Here is a 24,464-nt window from a genome sequence, read left to right as displayed (position 1 = left end):
GGGGACACGTCTGGCACTGCAGGATTTGAGTCCCTGGCGGTGAAGCGTGTTACTGATGGTAGTTTTTGTTACTTTGGTCCCAGCTCTCCGCAGGTCATTCATTAACTCCCTCCGAGTGGTTCTGGGATTATCTTTTCTTCAGCTTTTATATGTTTGCTCAGCTGCTAGACAGGCTAAGTTTAAAAAAACAAGATAAAAAAGAACCAAAGACAGATTCCTAATGAACTCCCACCACTCTACTGAAACTATGTCCTAGAAAACGACACAGTTTTTTTTTACTTTGGCTTAAAAACAGCACAATCATAATTAAAAGAACCATTTGATAATAGATCAAAAGATGATCGGAGTGTGACTCTACTTTACATGGGCTCTATCAAATTTTCCATAACTTGTTCTGTGATTTACTTCCAACCTTAAATCCAGTGTGAGGAGAACCCAGGTTCTGGATGATGAGGCTGATTACTTTGCAACCGAATCCAATCAGTGGCTTTCCCCTGGTGAGAGAGAGAAGCTGAGGAGGAAGGAGGAGGAGCTGAGGGAGCTTCGTCATGCATCTCGCAAGGACAGGAAGATCACGCTGGACTTTGCTGGGAGACAAGTGATTGATGACGGAAACAATATGGATGCATATTATAAAAAGTAGGAAAATCCAACATCTGAACAGGCGGAGATGTTTGGTTGTTTGTAAATGTTTTTTTTTTACCTTAACTTTCAGATTGGATGAGACTCTTCATGCCATGAACAATGAACCCCAGTCAAAGGAGTTCTCCGGCAGTCCAGGTGGAAGGAAGAACATCAGTGGGCTGATCAACCCAGACCTCCGACAGGCGGCGCCACAGGCATGTTATTTACTGGGTGCAAGTGTGCGGTTCATGCTTGCTTGTACTTATTTCTGTAAATTCCTCCTTTAGTGGGTGGATGTTGGAGGTGGTGAAAACCACAGCGGCTCCATGAAGCAACGAGTGAGTGTGGAGGACCAGGAGGGGAATGGGCGTCGCAGGCTGCGGCTCCAAGACAAAGAGTTGCAGGAGATCTCTGACGGAGGCTGGTGCCTCAGCATGCATCAGCCGTGGGCCTCACTGCTGGTCAAGGGCATCAAGAAGTGAGACACAGCTGGACGTGCATTCATCTTTTTGGACAATGACAGCAGATGTGACTCCTCTGTATGTGTTCTTGTATAGGGTAGAAGGCAGGACCTGGTACACTTCACATCGAGGTCGACTTTGGATTGCAGCCGCAGCCAAAAAACCCACACCTCAAGAGATCGCTGAAGTGGAGGAAATGTACCGACGTCTTTCTAAGAAAGGTGTGTGCACGGTTTGAAACTGATTGATAAGCTGTGTGAAGCCGCTGTATCTTACAAACAAACTCTCCAAAAATGTTTTCTCAGCTACAGCAGATTCAAAATATTACAGCATAGTACTGTGGAAGTACTAGCTGTTGTTGTTTCCAGCCAACTGAGCCAACCAGCCACCGCTTGTAGAAATGCAAATGTTACTGGTTTATCAGGTGTTTTCCAAAAGATAGCATTGTTTGATCAGGTTTCTTATGTTCAAGTGATACTTGACTTTATTTTATTTTTTAACTGTGATGTAGGTCATCACCACAAAATATTAGGGATCAGAGAGTAAAAAAACTGAATCACAATTGTGTTTTTACATTATTAAGAGTTTTTTGTTTTTCTAAACAAAACCCCCCATGACTTGCTGTCATTGTTGGCATTATTCCAAATCAAATTAAAAAAAAGAAAAGCTCAGATCATCTCCATTTTGCACGTCAGTGGAATTGAGCTTTAATGCTGATGGTTTTAAAAATATTTAACAGACTTTCATAATATTTCATTCAAATGAACCAATCTTTAAAAAAGTGTGGAGTTATTTCATTGGAGACTTTGACATGGTTGATTGTGAATGTTTTCCATCACCATTCCTGGATGGTCAAATCAGTATTTGATCATCTGGAAACAAAGTGAAAAATGTGAAAAAGAGAAGGTTTTTGCACATTGTAATCCTTAATTTTAGAATGCATAAGTCCTTTATTTGTGTCAGAGCAAAGTTAGGTTTTACATTCCTGCAGCAAAGAACGTTATCTTTTGTTACAGATGCTGTCAACAATCAGTCATTTCTCTGCTTTTTTCTGCAGAAATCAAGTTTCCTAAAGACTATCCCGCTGGCTGCCTGTTGGGTTGCATAAATGTGACAGACTGCCTCTCCCAGCAGCAGTTTAGGGACCAGGTCAGTTCATACTCTTATTCTAAGTTAAATCACCACAATGCCACTCCACCTTGCAGCCGTCACACGGAGGGGAATGTTTTTATCTGAAGTATCTGTGAGTCATGTTTCCAGGCTTAAATGAAGTGTCAGCAAATCTGACCTCAATAACCATGTGTTTTAGAATTGCAAGTTATGAGAGGCAGATGCAGTACTGCTGCCCACCTGCAGAGGTCAGGAAGCACCTTAACAGCAAACAGTCTGACAGATTACTCTGTGTCCCACTAGGGGCAGCACACACCTTAGAACAAAACTAACAGGACCCATTCTTCTGCCCCCTTCCCCTCCTCCACAGTGCTGGGTGTTGCTTCAGCGGGATCCCACTTTAAATGTTAAACACACACTGATATGACAATGTGAAAAACTGTGACTCTCTGCTCCATTGCATATATGCTCAAAGCTGCCTTATAAACCTGAAAATGATGTCCCCCAATTCAGTAATTCATCCAGACTCACTCTCTAAATCATTGTCATTTTGTCAAAATGGATTTTCTTTGTGTTAGTCTTTTGTGTGTCATGCTTTCCCATTTAGACTGCTCTTCTTTTTTTTGTACTTTTTTTTTTCTATATTTTTGGGCCATTATTGTATTTCTACAAGAGTAATTCCACTGAAAATGATCATTTTTTAGGGAAAAAAGCACACATCAAGGGACTTGTTTGACATCAACTAGTAAGATCAGATTTCTTTGCCATCTAACCCACTTTTTTGTTATTGAACATTTATTATATTTGTTTCAAACAGGTTAATAATTAGAAGACAATCTATATGATACACATTTATATATACTAATAGTAAAAATAATAGTAAAAACAACAATAATAACAGTGTAAACACGTTTGAAAAGGAGCAGGCAGAAGCCCAGCTTATTAAAAGCTGCTCCCTTAAAATTCAATTCAATTTTATTTATATATATATAGCCCAAATTCACAACAACAGTCGTTTCAATGGGCTTCGTACCGGTGTAGGCACCATAACCATTTGGCCTGCAATAACCGTTCGGGGTCCTTTCGACTGAGGATAAAGTCACACTACGGTAGCCCCACTTGGACAAACTACGTAGCGTGGAGATCTGCTCGGGCTCTACATATTTTCATTTCACATTTCCTTCTGTAACCCAAAGTTATTTACCTTCATAAGTTGTGTCTGACATTATTCTTTGTAGTGTTTATAAAGAGATTTTACCACAACCCACTTTGTAAAAAGATCTGTGGGTGTTAGAATGAATCTGCTGGGATTTATCATTATTTATTATTATTTTTATAATTTATTAATCATAAAAAGTTGTTATTTCGCAAGATAACAACTTTTTATGATTAAAACATTTTCAATCCGAAAACCCTTTTATGTGTACTTATTGATCAAATCTCTGAGTTTTGAATGATTTTTTTGTTTGTAGACACAAGAAAATCTGTGTTGTGAGTTTTACTTGTTCAGGTGTTCTTAGCTTGTGTTAAGATTGTTAGAGAAAAAAACAAGTGTTGTAGTTCTCGGTAAAATTCAAAAACAGTGCACAATTTTTACATGCCGTACATTTACACGTCTTTCATCACTCTATTTGTTTTTTTCTTCTTCTATAAAGACTGAAATGTGTGCAGCTCCATGGTTGCGTTTTGACTGCCGGGACCTGTAAATTTAAGGTTTTTTTTCCCCCTTTTGTCCTCATTCTCCCCTCCACCGCTCCTTCCACCCAGGGCTGTAAAATCATGTTTGCAGGCAGTGTGAGTGGCCTTTCATCCTGTGAAAGGGTGTGTATCTGTATGTGTGTCCACTGGCACTGAGCAGTCATAAATAAAGCCCCCCACGCCACACAAGGCCTCTTTAGAAAAAGAAAAGGCAGATGCATAAAAAAAAGTGCAGCAACCAGAGCGGATTATCCCGGCCAAACGCCTGGTGATGGCGCAGAGCCGTTATTTAAGGTCCACCTTTCTGTGGAAAACGGAGAGCCGATTAGCCATGTAGAAGTTCAATGTTTAATGTTGGATAGGGTCATGTTGTCTTAGTGCGTAGTTGCAAATATCCGCGCTGTAAAGCTAGAGTGGGCGAGATGTGGGATTTACTGTGCTGGCAGTTGTAGGTGGTGAAAAGAGATGTGGTGAGCCATTATTCTTCTGGATCTTCTAAATCTATCTCAAGTGATGTTTGAAATCTTCAGGGAAAGTGCAATGTGGGTGGATCAGGAGAGAAGCACTGAGGCTTCCCAAAGGGTGTTGTAAATACTGAAGCCACTTAATCATTGCTGATCTTGTGCAGTTGCAGCTGTTCACCTTTAGGGGTGCCGTTGCACCAGTCATCTCCACAGCAGCAATACTATTGTGACAGGCAGAACAGAACAAGCGGAAAAAGCCAGCGCAGGGATTTGTTCTGCTTGTCTTGGATGGATTCCTGCCCTCATTAAAAACTGACTGTTGTATTGATCCACTCCCCTCACAATCTCATTCTCTATCCAGCTCTCCCAGCCCCCCTTTGCTACTGATAATTGGCAAACCATTATGATGTGTGCTCTGTTTCTCCATTCTAACCCACACAATGCTCACTCAGGAATGGTTAGAGATGGTTAGAGCCTGAGCTGTCACCATCCTTCAGAGGAGGAAAAAAGAGTAGGTTACAAATTCTTATTTCTTAACATGAGTTAATTAATAAAGATTAAAACAATAAGATTTGGTCGTATTTAAGGAAATTGTTCATCTGGCATCACTGTATTTGACAGTCTATTGATTAAAAGAAGCTTAGTCGAAACTGAAGGTCTTTGTTTTTTTGGTCACAAAACCCTACAACCATCAAACTGTCCATGACCACGTCACAAAGGCTTCCCACATCTACAATCACTGGCCACTTTACTAGGCGCATCTGTCCAACTGCTCATCCATGCAAATTTCTAATCAGCCAATTGCATGGCAGCAACACGATCCATTTATACATGTAGATATGGTCAGGACGATCTGCTGCAGTTCAAACAAAGCATCAGAATGGAGAAGAGAGGTAATTGGAGTGACTGAACGCTGCGTGGTTGTTGGTGCCAGATGGGCTGATCTGAGTATATCAGAAACTGCTGATCCACTGGGGTTTTTACCCAGAACCAACTCTAGAATGGTCTGAAAAAGAGAACATTTCCAGTGAGCTGCAGTTCTGTGGGCGGCGATGCCTTGTTGATTCCAGAGGAGAATGACCAGACTGGTTCCAGCTGATAGAAAGCCAACAAGAACTTAAATAACCACTGGTTACAACAGAGGTCTACAGACGAGCATCTTTGAACGCAAAACACATCCTTGAAGCAGATGGACTACAGCAGCAGAAGACCATACCGGGTGCCACTTCTGTCAGCTAAGAACAGGAAACTGAGGCTACAATTCACACAAACTCACCAAAACTGGACAATAGGAGGTTGGAAAAACATTGTCTGGTCTGATGAGTCTCCATTTCTGCTGCAACATTTTGATGGTAGGATCAGAATTTGGCGTCAGCAACATGAAAGCATGAATCCATCCTTCCTTGTATTATTGGTTCAGGCTGATGGTGGTGTCATGTGTGGGGGATATTTGTTGGCACTATTGGGCTCCTTGGTACCAACTGAGCATGGTGCCAACGCCACAGCCTACCCAAGTATTGTTGCTGACCATGTCCATCTTTTTATGACCACAGTGTACCTTCTTTGTATGGCTACTTCCAGAAGGATAGTGTGACATGTCATAAAGCTGGAATAATCTCAGACTGGTTTCTTGAACATGACAATGAGTTCACTGGACTCAAATTGCCTCCACAGTCACCAGATCTCAACCAAATAGATCACCTTTTGGATGTGGTAGAACGGGAGATTGGCATCATGGATGTACAGCCGACAAATCTGCAGCAACTGTGTGATGCTATCATGTTAATATGGACCAAATTCTCAGAGGAATGTTTCCAGTATCTTGTTGAATCGATGCTACCAAGGAATAATGCAGTTCTGAAGGCAAAAAGGGGTCCAAACTGGTTACTAGCAAACTGTACCAAATAAAGTGGGTGGTGAGTGAATATCTCCTAGATCTCCAATATTAAAAATGTTGTGGGGTTTTTTTTCCAACTAAAGTCTTGCATCAGTAATTTTTTTTTTATAGAAAGGCTGGGCAAATGTCCAAATTGTGCTTTATACAACTTTTATAGGAAAAAAACAATATAGAAAAGCATTTATGCTGCAAAATTGCAAGGCCAGCATTAGTCTGTGTGTGCACTGATGGGATATGAGCCTTTAACCAGTGGCAAAGGCACATCATACCCCATACAGAGCTTGAATTGCGCCATCAACTCACTCCTGTGGTGTAAAAATTGATTGGATCAATCCACAGCCCTAATAAGGGTCTGATTTCTTCTCCTGCTCCAAACACCACATCAGCAGCTGTAGCTGGAAATATCTTGGTGATTGTAAGTCAGCGCAGTTTGACCTTTTGGACAGGTGTGCTGGGACTGAAAGCCCTGATTGTGCCTTGTTCTGTTAATTCATGTGGAAAAACAGAGGCACAGCTTTTTTTTCTATCTGTGCTGCATCTAATCTACAGGCTCCAAGAATTTCTTCACGGTAAAATGTTGTCATAGTGATGCAATGTTTGGTTGAGTCACACACATAGGTCTGTAACTGTAACACAGTGTGTGGTATTTAATGTTTCACAGACAGACATATTTTATTAACCTCGGCTGTGTTGAAGCTTGATACCGGACAGGTTTCACACATAACACACATATTTGAGGTCTGGTTTGTAGTGACTGATTGATAGTAGTGGCTCCCAATGGTAGACTCGGGTTTCACACTCGTCCTTTGTCAGGTGTAACAACCACAGATTGAGGAAAGTTGGTGTTATTTCACCACATGAAAAATAAATGTGAGGTTTTAATACTTTAGTAAGGTTTGAACAAAAATGACAGCTGGTTTTTATTTAGCTGGGTCAGTTACAGAGTCACTGTCAAACTGTCATGGTGGACTTGGACCCTTGAATGAAGCAGTTTTTAAGCCCTTTTTGAACCAGAGCTGTGTTCCATCAATCTGAAACCAACTGAACATGATGGTTTCCTACCTTGAAAAATGGTACCTGGTGCTTTTCCTCTGAAATCTTGTATAAATATTACATTTTTTCCACACTGTAAAGCGTACCTAAAAGCCTGAACCAAAAATAAATAAATACATAAATAAAAATTCTGAGCGACTTAAAAACTGATTAGTTCTGGTTGTGATCATGATGTTCAGGCAATTTTGAGAGGAATACGAGACTCTGTCAATATGTCAATCTGTTTCTTTTTTTTTTTTTTGCAAACAAGGTTGGGTGTTATTTTAAATACGCTAGCAACTAACGGTTCTAAGGTGGCTAAAATGTAGCGTGTTACAAACAAGTTCTAGAGCTACTGTGAACATAGTTAATAAAGTCTAATTGACTGACGGACTTATCTCTGACTTTTTTGGACAGAGATAGGTGTTGCATTAGCGTTACCACTTTTTATATCTTGCTTAATGTGCCTTATAGTTCAGTGCAGCTTGGATATGACGAGTTTGAAAATAGACCATTTATTGACAGTGCGTCTTGTGATCCAGTGTGCCCTACTGTGTGGAAAAGACTGTTATTTTATATGGGTATTACAGATATTACCATATCTGTTGGGTGTGGCAGGCCAAGCAAACACTGGCTGAGAATGTTTCTGGATTGAAACACCCTTGCAGGTCTAATTGGACCTCTAAGCACACTGTTGTGATCTGAGAACTTCTACCTCCATCCAAGAACACTATCTCCATCATTGTCACTGTGTTGGAATGGAAAGCTACAGTACATTCAAAAGGGTTCTAATGGAGCTAGTTTTCTCAAAGTGTTGTGTTCTTTTATCATGGAAAATGTAGTTGGTGGCTAAAATCTGGTGTTTTCTAACCATTCCTACCCTAATGGATTCTGATTAACCGGATCAGGTGGTTCCTTGTTCTGACTGACTGAACATATTATATGCATCGTTCAAGGATAGGCATTCTTGCTTCGACTAGTCCTACTCGTCATCCTCATGTTCTGGAGATGGCATCTATATTGAAACTTGAGGCTTTTCTTTTTTTATTAAACAAAAAAGGTCGATTCATATTTGGCTGGTGCTTTGTGCTTGAATGAATTCAAGGAGAGCAAATGTAGCCAAGACAGAATGCTGCCGCTTTAGCAGACTAACAAAGTAAAGTGAGTGACTCACATACCATGTCTAAAAGAGGCGAGTAACATCTCGACTTTTGTGTTAAATCAAAACCCCTTGTGTGAAAAGAAGGCACTCTATGAGGTTTTAACAGAGCTTAAATGAAGGTGTTGCATTAGTGTTACCATCTTTACAAGAAGAAAAATCAATTATGTACATGCCGACATCCTCACTAATTCAAGATTTCTAAATTGGATTCAGTAAAAACGAGAGACTCCTGCTTTCAGTTTTTCATAATTTTTTTTTGAAATACTTACGTGTCTGCATCATCTGCATACATCCCTGAATCGTCTTTACAATGAACAGATTGCTGTTTTTTCATGGAAATTTTGATGGACCTTGCAGTGACCCCAGTGCGAGGACCAAGGAGATATTTTGTCATTTATTTGTGTGGTCCTGTAATAAGTAGCAGTAATCATGTAAGCGCATATGCAATCATGAATGGTTTCAGAATAATCCTCTCAAAGGGTTAGGCAAAGTGCAGCAAACACACACCACATATATATATATATATATATATATATATATATATAAAACAGAGTCAAATTAATATTTAGTGGTGCCACCCTTTGGCTGGTGGGTCGTACAGAGCAGAACACTACCTCTGTAGATTTTGGCTGTCTCCTTGTATTCTGTCTCTTGTTGTAATCCCAGATTGACTCAGTGTTGATGAGATCAGGGCTTTTTCAGAGCCAGACCATCTGTTGCTTGACTTGTGTTTTGTCTTGTCACTGGAGGTTCTCTGGCTGTGTGTGGTATGCTGGAGTTGGTTGTTTTGCTGCAGGCTGAACTTTGGGATAACATACGTCTGCTTGATAGAGTCTGGTTTAGAGAATATACTCATAAAGAAGCTGGCAATTGTTTACGGAACGATTGCCTGCAACCCTATTAGGGTAAATATAACCAAATGTTTACTTTAAGCAGATTTTCTATCTTTTTCTAATGCGCTAAAGTCTTCTCGACAGGTGGTAATTCAGTTCTTAGAATATTAACTACCAAAGCTTTAAAGTCCGACTCCAATCATCTTTGATCTATTTTAAAATTGTTACCAGTCGTATTTTACCAATGACTGTGCCGTTTTTTGCCAAAGTAAAAAATCTCATTTTTTAGAAAGTAGTTTCTGTCGAGCTGCAGTAGTTCATTAGAAATTTGCCTCTTGAGTTGTAGGCGAGAATGTTGGCATGGAGCAACCCCACCCCCCCTTTCCCACTAGCTTACAGCCCCTTACACCCCCAGCCAAACAGTACTGGTACAAAAAAAATGTGAAGCAATATATGAGCTATCCAGCTATACAGTTTTGATCCAGTTGCCATCTTACACAGGGAAAACAAAGACGTACATGGATCTATTTGTTAATAAGTGGATGCACCAGAATGAAACGGAGCAGGGAGCTTGTGGCCCGGCCACCTTATTTTCTACGTCACAAATATAACTTTTTTCAAACAGCATTTTTCGTCTGGTCCTGATTCACAACGATTTAAATAAAGAAATACCGTATTTTTCAAACCATACGTCACTCGGGTGTGAAGCAGAAAAAAGCATGTTACAAAAGAGAGAATCATATATAAGTCGCACCTGACTATAGCAATGCAATGCTTCTGCAATGCTTGATGCTTGTTAAAAATGTGTTAATAAAGTAGGCGCTTTTGTTGTTTAAGCTATGGTTAAGTTGTTACCCTCATCGTTACACGGAAGCATGGCCTATTTGGAAGAGCTCCACAACAGCATCGGTAGGCACGTCTCCATGTCGGAGTTCATGAGATCATTTAGTCTCCTTTTTTTTAGTGAGGTTTACCATCTACTGCAGGAGCTGCGTTTTCGTTTTCAGCGGTACTTCCGTCTCTCCGTAACCAAGTTTGATTACTCTCTGTCCCGAATAAGTCCAAGGAGGAAAATAAATAAAAACAAGAATAATAAAGTCTTGATGCAAATAACAAAAATATCAAAAAGTTCTGGAGGAGAAGAATCTGATTCTCCTCCATGTTTGTTTTGGACGGTCCCTTTTCTTCTGCCTTGCTGTCGGTAGTAATGACTGATACACACACCTACTCTGCTCTCTAGCAATTGTTTGTGGAAAACAACCCCTAACGGGCAATTAGCACTTTAGTGGGGAAAAAACGAATATATGCGCCGATATTTATTTTTTAAAAATCACATATAAGTTGCTCCTGAGTATAAGTCGCACCCTTTGCCAAACCAGGAAAAAAACGCAACTTATACTCTAAAAAATATAGTACCCTGATATTCAATTTTAAGCTTAATTTTCTTTATATAAGTCTTCATCATCTTAATAAAAAAAAGCTATAAGAACGTGTTAAAAACACCAAAAACACGATTTTCATATGAGTGGGTCTTCAAGATCACTTAATTTAAAGCCACCACATGCCTCTGTAGTCTGATTGTAGCACTGGATATGGATTGCTGGTCTATAGATGTGTGCACACTAACACATGTGAGATAAGTGAAACCAGGCTTACACCACGCCTCATAGCTCCAAGTGCATAGGCACTTATCTGTTAAAAGAAGTGCTGGTTCCTGTGGAATTCCATTTGCGTTAGCTCTCCATCTGACCTCCAGAGTGGAGCTCCCATGCCCGTTAGGCAGGCTGGAAGCTCCAACTGATTCCTGCGTTTCCTTGTGCAGTAATGTGATATTTATATGCTGAAAGCCTTCCTGCAAACACACAACCTAAAAGGCAGTCTTGTTTCCTTAATTCCTTCTCTCCTCTGTAGCATTGTGTAGATCTTTAGCTCTCGTTCCCCTCCCCCCCCACCCTCTTCTATCCTTGCTTTCTTGCTGTTTTACATTGCAGCGCAGCAAAATTGCACGACACTGCAGAGTATTCAGTTTATGCTCGCTGAGCAGACGTGCAAACGTGTCGTCAGTCGAGCATCTTTTTGTCTTTGCGCCTTGTTCTGCACAACCTCAGTCACACACCACTGAGCTGAGATTCCTCCCTCTTCCTCCCTCTTCCTTGCTGGGCAGTTTGCCATGGCAGGGAGGTCAGACATCATGTGATTCTGCAGTGGTGTGTAGAATACATTCAGCTCAGGGCCCCCAGGCTCTGGACGACAACCAACCAAACCTCAGTCACAGGTTTTCCACAGCATGAAATATACATCGAACCATCTGCCAGAAATGGCCTGCTGCTGCTTTTCCACAGACCACTTCATTAAATGCCACACAGTCTCTGCTGCAGAAAAGCCGACAGTCAAGCCCCCTTTATTATCTCTACTCCTTCACAATGGCGTTCTGCTCATTTACCAGGACTTGTTCCTCTTTCTGTATGCTGATCACAGGAACCCCAAGTAATGAGGAAGGCAACGTTAGACACATTTCAGACAGCTCTCTTTGATGTTGTGAGAGACGGCTCACTTGATGTAAACAAGAGAGAATGAAGGAGAGGGAATTGAGTCTGCATGAAGTAATAGACTGCATGCTAAACAGGTTTGAATTCCTCTTTTCTTTTTTAGAAAAAGAGCGATGTGCTTTTGCTCTCCTGGAACCCACTCACTGAACATACTTCTAATCTATTACACTGTCTTGGTTCTCCTCTAAAATGGACGGTGGTCCTGGGATGAGTCATTATGTGGCCATCACTCAAGTGAAGTCCTTTAGAATGTAAACAGGAAAACTTGCAGGGTGTGCGCCTGCTGTGGGAGTGATGACTAACAATGGACTCCTAATGGGATTGGAGCAGGAAGGTGTCAAAGTACGATTTTTCACCAATAATCTTTGTTTTTGTTTGTTTTTTTGTTCGGACAACAATGATAATCTGCTGAATCAGTTCTCCAAGTCAACATGATTCAATAATATACTTTTAGTTTTTCTTTCTTTTAAGAAAAACATTTTCTACAAAACTAATGATTTAAACAAAGGAAAGTTAGAATTTGGAGTTATTACAATTATTAGTTTATTTGTTAAAATTTAACAGAAAAGTTATAGTTTTAATCTGAAGAGGAATACAAGGAAGGCTTTTTACTGTATAAGTGGTTGAAGTAACTCCTTGAAGTTGCATAATTTTATTTAGATAAGAATATATTGATAATTTAGATGGAGAGAACGCTGGACACATAAAATAAAAAAAAAGTATATCAACAGCTTTGACAACAAACTTGTAACTGACTTAACACAAAGCTCATTATGTAACCTGATTCCTCTGAGAGCTGAACAACAGCCTCTCAGTGCAGCACTTGCATCTCTAATTTGATCAGCTTGTCAACCATTGTTTTCTTGAATTTGCGAGATGGCTGCTGATAACATAAAGCTGCTTTGTACTTTAATATTCATCCAGTAAAAGATGACTTGGTCAGGCAAACCACAGCTCAAAAATATTTTTTGATGACACTGATGTTTTTTTCCACTGTGCCAGCAAATACAAAGGACCAACACATGTTGCAACGTGGACATATCTAAGCATCATATTCAGCTGTCATAACTCACAATAGCTTGTATGTTCTGTGACAACATAAGCTCCAGCAATGCAATTAATTATCCAGCATGTCCCCATTTCTTCTTTCTCTTTTATATTTACCAAATCAAAACATTTAACTTTGTGAAAATAAGCTATTAAGAGTAAATTTTAGCAAGGTGTGTTTCTTGTTGGGTTTTTTTCAGGACATTTGATGATTTAATAAGAAAATAGAATGGATCTTCACTTAAAAATGCAAAATCCATCACTGAATTCATTAATGGGTTTTCTTTCCATGGAAATTTCCTGACAAAAAGTGCTTTAATGGAAGTATTCATGGATTTTAATAATAAGGTGTTTTATTTTTGATCACTCGCCATCAGTTAAAACCTTTTTTCCTATAAAACAAAAGTAGTTTTGCACAGGCATTATAAAATGAATAACCCAATTTTATTGAGTATAACTGGTTTTTTGATTTTGGCATAATTTGGGCTAGAATGTGACTTTCGTGATTTAAAAATATGAATAGCATCAACCACTAGAGGACGCTATAAGTGTGTGCACCAGTATTTGCTACAGACAGCAACATAGTAGAAGAAGTGATGCTCAGTCTTACTTCGGGTTTGGCGAAATTGTTCCAAAGCGACACAATTGGTGGAGAATTCAACAGATTCAGTGATATAATAAATGTATTTAAATTGTTAGCATGTTGCCCTAATATGCAAGATTGCTTCCATGTTTCATGGAGCTAAATATGGTTATGGTAGTGCATTCATTCAGTCTATTTTTGTTGCCTCTTGATTTGCCCATCAAGATGAAATATCTGTTCTTGTTCCTGTATTTTAAAATTGCGACTTATATATGATGTCTTTCTTCTTTATTTTGCTTTTTGTTTTTTGTTACTGCGACTTATACTCCGGAGCAACCTATAGTGCAGAAAATGCGGTAAATCATGTTAAGTTTTAATTAAACTCATTTGTGAATTAATATTGAATTTACTTAGTATTTTTTGCAATAATAAATGGCAACAATAATCCATCCATCTATCTTCAGAACCTGTTGTCTCTACCTCCAGTCCCACACAATAACTTTTAGCAAAGAATACAACCGGTATGTCTGACAATTATCCCCCATCTGTACATCTGGTGTTTATTGACGTTGAACCAAAACGGCTCCTCGTGAGGCCAGTATTTGTGCAGTTGTCTGTTTCAGAATAAGGAAGGCTTCTATGGTTTCATACTTTAGACTGTAACTATTGTGCAGAACAGCAGCTAGGTTTTGCTGTTTCAATCATGTCAGGAATTGAAAAAACTGCCAAACAGTTACTGTTTATGCAGATTCTTATCTGAATTGGCCGTTACATCATATGATGTCTGTTTTTTGGCATTTCTGTGTCAGCGTTTTTATATCTTGTGTTTGTGTATATGGCGTGATCTGTGATTTTTACACAGCCAAACAAAAGCCTAAGATGCTCTTCTTGAGATGAAAACCAGGGAGACATGAAGCAAGAGAGTCTAGGCCACTGCGGGTCAGAGATTACAAACTCAATTGCGCGACTGCTGGCTGACATGTCTGCTCAGCAACTTCATGCCAGCGAAAGGAGGAGTGGAGCGCTGAGGGAGGTCATTTGTGCTGTCATTCCCATTAATCTTTCCCCCTTGTGCAGCAAAATGCCACTTCCTTGTTTCACTTTCCTATTACGCCACTGAGTGTTACATTCGCTTAGGAGTCCAAAAACAAATCGGAAATCTTGGAAAGAAGATTCACAAATGTGACCTTGTACTTTTATCCTGCATGTGTTAATTGTGTTACTGCATGTTACACAAAGTAAAGGTAATTCACTGAGCAGCTGTCATGAAGCAATAAACGATTACAACTTTACTACTGTGCTCAGTAGAATGTGCTCGCTGCTATAAACTTTGAAACTGATGGAGGGTGAGAAATGTTTAAACTCAACGGCCACAGCTGTCCAAAGGTTCCAGGAAGTGAAAAAGATCTCAAAGATTGGTGCAAACTGTGCTTTATAGAACACTGGCAACGTTTCTCTGAGGGACAAGAATGAGGCACAAAGGAATTCAAGGAAGTGTGTCAAAATGCGTTTAACCTTGATGGTCCACGCATAAACAAGCTGCATGTGATTTACTAACTGAATTTCGTCTGCTGGTCGAATATCCAAATCCTTTTTGCGTGTTTGCCTTAGATTAATCCGCATTATGGGCGTTTCTGGCAGAACGCAAAAAATAAAAAAGCTGAGAGAAGTAGATTCGGTTAAATCAATGAAGTTCAGCTCACGCAAAGTGATTTTTAGCAAATGTGAAGCAGGAATCCTACTGCTGGTTTGCATCAAATTGTTTTGCACATTTGAAAGGCTGTTATAAAATGACACAACGTTTTTTGGCTGCGGTCATCGTTTTCTGAGTACTTGTAATGATAAAGTATAAAAAATGAAATTGATGTAAGGAACTGGATGACTGTAGCTATGTTATACAAAACTAAAACATAATAGTGGTGAGATGATCAAAGTTTGCTTCTTCCCACTCTTTTTGAAGCAATTAATAACATTCTATTTGGCAATTCTGTATGTATAAGTTTAACATGTCTGTGATAAGAAGAAATTTTACCGTCAAGAAGATAGCGACATTTATTTTCCAATCAATTTAAAAAGTAATACCTAAACCCTTTAACACTGTCACAGGTGACACCCAAATAATGCATGCTATTTGACCTACCTTAACTTTTCCACCGTTTGCATGATCAACGTGAATCAACTGTTTCTGATGCGGCTTTTCATAGTAGCTTTGCACGATATGCAACGCAAGTGCTGCGTGATGGCCCAGAGCTGCTTTCCTCCGTGACAGAATCAGCTGATCTATGATGATTGCGTAAACACTTCTGTAAAGGGTTGCATATCACCGCAAGGCTGCTTTTCTCAACTTCAGAATCTGCTGGACCTACGTTAATTGCATCAACGGTTGAAGAGTTACGGTAGTCGAAGGAATGAATTCACTGGTGCTAAAGCTCCTGTGTTAATTGGGTTTATTATATCTGTGTGTTTTTATCTTAGGTCTCTTTTTCTTGTCTCTTTATTACTTGAAATAAAGCAATAAACTAAACCAAACGAGACAAAAAAGTGCTAATGCTAACACTTTGGTATGCTTTGGTAATCTGGAGACAAAAATTAATGAGAGACAGACTATTGCAAATCCAGTGTTGCTATAATGACTTTTCTGGATGAACCAAGCACTTATTGCTGACATTCATTATGACTTTTCACTTTCCTATTTTCCCAGTGTCACAGTTCTTAGACGTTTCTTTTTCAGTCCACTCTTCTCTTCTGTCCCCCCTGCTCTTTTCTTCTTTTCCAAGCATTGGCTGCTGGGCCATAGGACAGCTGACTCTCAGCTCAGGTTTGACCCTACCTGTGAAGATGTTTCTTGCCATGGAAATAATGACCATTAGTGCAATAGTAAAAATAGTTTTTGATTAAGTACAAAAAAAAAGGTTCTTTGTTGTTTTAGGTCTCTGTTGGAGTAAATGAAATTACCCTTTAGTTGATTAGTAAATGTCTTCAAAAAATTTTTTGATGGACTGCCCTTTTTTACTCTCCATTTACAATTGATTGTTCAATTTAATCAATAAAATGTATCTTTTATAAGGTGTAAAGTGCATGTTGGTACATGTCCTGTTTCTTTTGTCTTACAAAACAAGAGGATTCTTTATTCCTGTTTGCCTGATGGTTAGTCTTTGATGTGAGACCTCTTGTCCTCTCAGGTGATTTTTGGATGCGGTACCAGGGATTTATGCCTTGATAGGGTTGCTATGCATTTAAATGGTGTGAGAGCTGTAAAGATTATTTTCAATAAGGCCCCATCGATGTGTGCTGTGGGAGGCCGGGAGTTAACAATAGGCGCCGTAAACTGCCAGCTACCTCTGTGTGTAATCAAGCAGAATTTATGTCAAGTACGGTAGACCTTTATGCTTGACTCACCCCGGCTGTGCAGATGGAAAGGTGAAAGTACAAACACTGTCTTGTAAAATGCATCAAGTTGGGAAGATCTTATCTTAGTATGATAAACCAAGCCATGTTAGTGCTTTTACTTTGTTGTTTAGCAAATCTTTATTTTAAAGATTATTAAAGGTTTCAGCTTGTGAAATTTCTTTTGAGGGTCTGCCACCGTTCAGTCTTTGATCTCAATATAAATATCAAATCCAACTAAGTCACGGCATGCAAGGTAACCCACAACCCTCTGAACTTTAAGACACTCTGGAGTATAAGTTGCAGCAGCCAAATAATGCATAATAAAGAAGAAAAAATCACATCTAAGAGAATAAGTAGAACTTTTGTGAGAGAAGTGCGATGCTTCTGAAGAACACCACGAAGCCCGTTGTCAAGTTGCATCCACACTGAATGCAGTTTGTGAATGACTGCCGTTTTAAGTGGTACTTCCGTCTTTTTGTGACCCAGTTCGATGACTTACTGCTGAGGAGGAAACCTCAATTTAAACTGTGTAATTCTTTCTTTTTTGGATATTGGATAATTGGCCTCTTCCACAACAAAGAAAGGAATTTTTTAATTTCTTAACCTAAAGAACATCCCTCACAAATATGCCACTTTCTCATTGTCATGTATTTGTTTTTGAAAGTTCATCATGAAATCATTTATTTTAATGTGCTTGTCATTTCCTTTGCCTTTAAACGTCCTTGGCTTAAGCATGCCTGTGTACCCAAATGATTCTGTCAGATGTGGTATGGTACAGACTTATGAAAGAACATATGTTGTGGTCTATCTTCAATGATCCTTGGCTGCACAAAACGTGTTTAAAAGTCAGTTTAGGTAGAAGTTGGAACTGCTTAACTTTAAACCCAAAGAGGTAAATCTGAATTCTCGTGCTTTCTCTCTTAATGTAAACAAAACGTTAGACAAATTTAGGACTTATAGGTAATTATTCATTGAGTTAACTTTAGACATTTGAGGTGTTTCAGAGTGTCTGTGGTTTGAAATCCCCCATAAATAACATTTCAAAATTTGAGCTTTCGTACTTAAATGAGAGTTTTGTTGTGCTCAAACTTGGAACTTGTTTTTACTTTAGTTAGCATATTAACATATAAATGTTACCCAGAGAATAAGTGTTACTCATTCCTTCCTAATTCTTGGCCATGTTGCATGAGGTTTCTTTGAGCCTCAGTGGGTCTTCCTTCCACCATGGCCTGCTTGGCAAATAGAACATGAATTGCTTTTGCAGGCAGAGTGCGTGAAAGCACAATATCAGTTTACCTGAAAGGCCGTTTTATCTCCCAGCTATCTGATGACTAGTTCTGCATGGATACATTTCCACATGCTTGTGATTGGAGGTTGAAAACATGTGCATGTTATCACCACCAAGGAACACACATTTTTTCCATTGAAATTAACAGCTCGCGCTCTCTCTCTCTCTCTGAGAGCAATTTCGTCAGCCATTTTGAGTCCAGATGTCATGTTGGAAATTCCCATGAGTAAACGAGTCATCCTCTCCCCTGACATTTTTATCCAATCTTATTTCCTTATTGTTGCTTTCAATTAGACCCTAAAAGAACCTATTCAGACTTCGAAAGAAAAAAAATCCTAAAATGTATTTAACTAATTAAAATGTTATTAGAACAGACAATGAAAAAGACAAGCTGTTATTTAAAGAGCAGATAATGCCTTAGTCTTACCCTTACGGGTTGGCAGGCAAAAAATACGCAAACCTCTACAACCCCACCCCCCCAAGCTCTGTGCACACTGTGTACACTGTGCAAGGGGCAGTGCTGTTCAGCTGAGAAGTGCACGCTTCTTGAATGACCGTTGTGCAGTCCTTACATGCAGCTTGACTGTTAGAAATGAGAAAGTTGACAAGCAGAGCATAGTTTTTATGGGCATCCATTGGGCCTCTAACAGGGACCTGGTCATGCAGCATTCTCGTGCTGTCAGTAGGGGCCAAGTACTTTACTAACAACTACAGTGTGGCGTAAGGGCACCGTACGACAGCATCACCCGCACATCATAAATGTGTGTAACTTACATTATCCGTACAACTACTTGACAATACGTTCACCACACGCACAACAATAGTACATGCCATTTTCAGGACGTCCCTTAAAGTGGCTGCATAAGCCTTAAGGGAACTGCACAACACACTTGGGGTCCCTTGAAGATGCAGCCGCTCCTGTCTACGACCCTTTACAGCAGGGGTGCCCACACTTTTTTGGCATGTGAGCTACTTTTGAGACAAAAAGCTCCAAAAGAACTACCTATTTGAGTCAAAAATACCAAATTTATGTACTAATAGTTCAAAAACTACACAATAAGAGTACACAAATCATGTGTATTAATATTATTGTTGTAGTAATACATAATTAGAACTGATAATGTGTTTTATTATGGAAATAGAAAGCAGCGACAATCATGTTTAATGCTCTGCTGTAAACTGTGGAATGGGGGGAGGGGGCATGACATAACCACAGCTGAGCCAACGGCGGCCCCTGCTCCGTGGGCAGGGCTCCGTAAGCGCACCAATAAACACTCCTGCAAGCCGGAGTGGATTCCTTCAAAATACATTTTTATTTTTTTTGATTATTTGTCTTTGATGACCTGTGATCAAACCACATGTCCTTTCATCGACATAATAAGCACCCCTGTTTTACAGGTCCAGACAGCCCAAAAAACCCTGCATGTGACTAAGGCCTAATGTCATGTTATAGCACTAAAAACTAAGGGCCCACCCCCCACCTTTGACATTTAAACAATAATTTTCTTGGGGAAAGCGTAAATCGAATGCAAAATGGCAGTGTGTAGTTATCATTTACAACACAAAGGGGGAATCCACTCTCTTGATCGCTGCATTAAATTTAGACCCTGTAGTGACTGTTTTTCAAGAAAACACTCAGCAATACAACCAGAACATTTCCTTTGGTGTAAAGAGCATGTTGGGTTTTTTTTCTTCTCCTCTCAACACATAGCATGTGCTGCAGTCAATGAGTCTTCCCCTCCCACACGGTGCATGCTTACAACATAGTTTGTTGAATCAGGCTCATACATGAATTTCAGATGATGTGGAAAAAAAGTTTGTTAAAGTTTGAACTGCCTTGTTTTGTCTTTGATTCTAAAACAAATGGTTTGTACTCAAAATGTCATCAAAATCAAACAGCACATGTAATAAAATGGTCCAGTTCCATAATTTTGTCACATTCCGTGTAATCCACAGACATTCAGTGACAAGTGTTGAAAGACGCCACATGCATCGGTACCTCATGTGTAAATGGGCACGTGTCAAGATTAATTTTGTTTTTGTGAACAATCAGAGGAGCATTGAACTGAACAATTTACACTAAACTATGACACACCATCGATTTGATTACTGGAAGCTGTGGCACTAATCCATGGACATGAAAGGACCAAAAGCTTTCCTTTGATGTAAGTGGAGGTACAGCCTTCCCTGAACACCCCCTGTCTCAAACTGCTTTTTCCCAGCCTCCAAAAGGAGGGACAGGTATTTCCCACTGAGACTTGAGTGAACACAGATGGGAGGTCCTCACCCCAACATTACAATATCAAAGCAAATATTAATCTCGCTACACAGAGCTCTTTATTCGTTTTATTATTTTAGTTTCCCAGGTTAAAAAAATCAATGCTCCCCTGTGAGGTGTTTTTTATGACCTTGTTTATAAAGGCATCTTTGCTAACAACACGAGTTAAGAGGAGCTGGATTTAGGAAACAGATTAAGGAATAATGGTGGGCAATAAGAAATTTGAATGCCTGAGTCTCTTAAAGTATTTTGAGGATTGTTTCATGACAGATGTAGTACTTGTCTTGAAAGGAATCTGGATCTCTGTGTGTATATAAGAAGCAAAGGGGAATACAATCGCATGATTTTGCTTTGCAGCTGTCTAGACAAACAAAAAAACATTAAACTTTCTTCTTTGTCTATTATTTGCCCAAGGGAATTATCATTTCTGTCCTGACTGACTTGCAGTGTTATAAAAGTTCTCCGTTTTCTTAAAGTCCCATCCCGATTATCTTATGATCTATTGAAAAACAGTTCCCAGTAGTCTTTTAATTAGGATTATGCCATTATTCACTAAATCAATAACAATTAGTATTCTAGAACATAGTTTCAGCAGAGCAGCAGTAGTTCATGAGAAATTTGCCTCTGAGTTAAGGGCGGGACTATTGGGACTGTTTACACGCCCAACCTAACATTACCAGTGCAACAAAAATGGCGGCAATATTGCAGCTATCCAGCCGTACCGTTTTGAGCCACATGTAAGTTCAGACGAGGAAAACGAAGACGTACATGGACGTACATTTGTCAACAAGACGACAAGTGGATGCATCTGAATGGAGTGGAGCAGAGAGCTTGTGGCTTGCCGTTGTAGCTTGTACAGCACAGGTACAAGCTTTTTCAAACTGCATTTTTCTGTACTCCTGATTCCCCACAGTCTGATCGGATAAATACTCAGAAATGCAATTTTAAAGCTGAATTTACTTTAAATATGTCCTTCATCGTCAGAAAAATGCCGCAAGAGCATGTTAAAAACACAATATTCATCTAAGTGGGTTTTTAAATGCTGTTTTTCAACCATACGTTAGAAACCTGTTCATTTTTGGAAGGAGAAAATCCGCCACTCGTTAAACAAAAGTTGCACTGTAAGTGAGAAAGAGGGCCCTTATTTTAGGAGAGTTGCTGTAGTTAGCCTCTTTGCTTTACAAGCTTAAAGGTTTTGGATTTCTATTGCCTGCTTGTTGTAAGAGGGCTGCCTCCAGAGATGAAGTCATAGAAGCGGTTGGGAAGCTGAAAACTGCGTTCCAAAGCATATGACTTCACTCAGGGTTGACAGGTTCAAATACTTAGCTGATTTTAGGACCATAAGTAGAAATTTCAATGAGTGGATAGCACATTTTTATAACTATGGTGCACTAGATTATAGGGTACATTAGGCAAAACAAAACAGTCAGTGTGGAATGACTACACTACCTTGAACGTCTAGAGCAGGGGTCGGCAACCCGTACCTCTCAAAGAGGCTTTTGGATCAGTTTCCCCCTGAGATGAAAGCACAGGGAGCCGCAACACTAGGGGTTTTGCTGAGATATTGCGATAGTTCATTTGGCGATACTTGTATTGATTCAAAATGCTGTCAGGATATTTATTCATTTGTTTTAATTATTTGTATTCTTTATGAGCGTAATGTTTGATCTTTTGTCCATTTTCCACAACCTTGAATAGACTTTTCCGTCAGTCAAACACCCAAAATTGAGATGAGTGACATGATGGAAACAAATTCACGTTTAAGGCAGACTCCTTTCTATTTATTTATTTCCTTAAATCCAGTAAACCCAATAAATTATATGAATTTTATGGATGAAGCAGCTGTTAGTTTGTTTTGCGTCTGGAATCATAAGCCCCGCCCCTGCCGCTCTACCTTTTTCGTTGTTTTACCCCGCGTGCAATTGAATTAATTTTACGCGGAAATGGGGGGGGGGGGTTAGCCTAGGGGGAAAAAATACTTTTTTTGGGGCGCTCATGTGTCCCCTACAATATCGGTGTTAAAGGCACCACGACATTCTTAGAACATAATAGTTATTTTATAAAAACACAGAACCGCAGCACAAGGAGCATGCGGCTCCGGAGCCGCCGGTTGCCAACCCCTGGTCTCGAGGGGCCAAGAGGTAGCAGGAGTCGGGGCTGACGAAATGTCCTGTGTATTTTCTATTGAACCGTGGGGTATTTCTTGCAGACTTCTTTTATTTGCAATAGACAACCTTTGCGAGTGCATTCAAACATTATTTACAATCTCTAAACATTGTTCAGTTGTAACACAATAAATACAAGGCAAGAAACCATAATAATGTGTTGAATGTGTTGCAGCACGGTTTGTGTTTCTGCAGTCCTGCCTAGGATAGCCGTAATGCTTAGACAAACAATTAATCAGTAGTTTAAGGCTGAGTCACACAGCCACTAAGTACATTTTGCACTTTTTCCACGTGTGAAATGTTGGTCTTTGGTGACACATGCGTGATTTACATAATTCGCAAGTGTATTATTTGAGCTGTTTAGAATTTTTGGTTGGTGAGAAATAAGAAGTTTACGCGTAATTTCCATAGTTTATACACAATTATCTCATTAATTGTACACAATTGTTTTTGTTTTTTGCGGCATGCTTAAGCAAATTTGTGGCTTTCCACGACTGTTCCTCATAAATCTAACAGACTTTTCATCCATGTACCACAATGTATAACTTTTATATCGCATATGCGGCACACATATCACACTTAAATTAAATAATTGACGCATGTATTTTGGGCCAGATTTGGCTTTTACATTGATTTACGTGTTCTCTACGTGGTTTATTCATACTTCTTCCAATAGTTTTAACCTGGTTTATTTGTGATTTCATCAAAACCTATCTCACCTGTCCCATGTATATTCACGTATGACCAATTTCTGTCTCTGCAAGATGCACAAAACGTACGTTGTGGCTGTGAGACACAGCCTTTACCTGTCGTACTAAAATATTTTGACAGATCTTTGAGAGCCACCTACCACAGAAAATCTGTTTGAAGTCATTAGGCACAAGCAAAATCTGCACACACGGAGCACAAGGTTATAGAGCCCTGTCAATTTTTTGAAAAATGAGAGGATTTTAAGTCCACCCTATAAAAACAGTAATTCCTGTTCTTGTTGTAGACTTGCATTAACCAAAGACGTTTTTGCAAGAGTTTGTATTTCTTCTTTTCAAAGTGCATTGTTGCATTTCTCTCTGATGTACTAACCACATAATGACAGTTCAATTAGCCCAAAAGTAAAATAATTTCAAAACTGGAATTAAATTATATTAGCAGCAGAGGAGATGGGCATAATTGGAAAATGGTGGCCTTGGTACAAAGCTTCTAATAATAAAACATGTCTCTGCTTGTGTTGAGGATATTAATAATGTAAAAAAATTCAGAAGCCGGTGTTGAACACTCCTGGATAATTAATGCTCTCTCTCCAACTTGACACCAGTTGATTCTTTAGGCGAAGGAGGATTTTAAATTTTTAATCATCTCTGGATAACTCAGTGTCTGAGCTCCGAGGAAAGGGACAGAGTGAGTTTTAGTCACTGCGTCTGTGAGATTGAGAGGCTTTTAGAAAGGTTTTGATTATTGTGTGATTTATTGGCTGTGCTCATCAGTTTTAGTTTTACACAGCAAACTGGTCAGTCATCATTAAGGACAAAGGTCAGGATTATAAAAAAAAAACATAAGAAGTAGGAAGGATGAAAATATTTATATTATTACCTTTAATTTTAGTTAGCCAAAGAAAAATGATTATAAAAATGCTTCTAATCCAGCTTGTCACTTTTTACAAGCTTGATTTACTAATTATTTTATCCTTAGAGGAAATTTCTTACCACAAACTTCTCCAATTATCTAGAATCATCTGAAGTACACAAAGATAATTTATAAAGTCTGTCCAAATCCTGGGGGGTTCTCTGAGGGTAAGCTCAACGCTTCCAGCAAAAAAAGAACATGTAAAACACAAAGTAAGCACAGGGCAGACCTGAGAGACCAACTCCACTCAAAATTGTGTTTTT

The 24,464-nt window shown here is 39.3% G+C and overlaps 1 protein-coding gene across 2 annotated transcripts in view; it reads left to right on the top strand.

Annotated features, from left to right (window-relative positions):
* trip4 (thyroid hormone receptor interactor 4) overlaps positions 1 to 24,464 on the top strand; it is a 113,660-nt gene that overhangs the window by 9,672 nt on the left and 79,524 nt on the right. For both annotated transcript variants that reach the window (XM_023952878.2, XM_023952874.2), the window contains 5 exons: positions 424 to 639; positions 716 to 839; positions 912 to 1,102; positions 1,182 to 1,306; positions 2,143 to 2,234. In XM_023952878.2, coding sequence (XP_023808646.1) covers positions 424 to 639; positions 716 to 839; positions 912 to 1,102; positions 1,182 to 1,306; positions 2,143 to 2,234 — 748 coding nt within the window. The remainder of the gene's footprint in view (positions 1 to 423; positions 640 to 715; positions 840 to 911; positions 1,103 to 1,181; positions 1,307 to 2,142; positions 2,235 to 24,464) is intronic.

This window comes from Oryzias latipes, chromosome 3, assembly GCF_053564925.1.
Source record: "Oryzias latipes strain Hd-rR chromosome 3, Olatipes_Hd-rR_3.1".
In the NCBI taxonomy this organism is placed as follows: domain Eukaryota; kingdom Metazoa; phylum Chordata; class Actinopteri; order Beloniformes; family Adrianichthyidae; genus Oryzias; species Oryzias latipes.
Note: the sequence above shows the minus strand (reverse complement) of the source record. Positions and strands in the feature narration are given on the sequence as shown.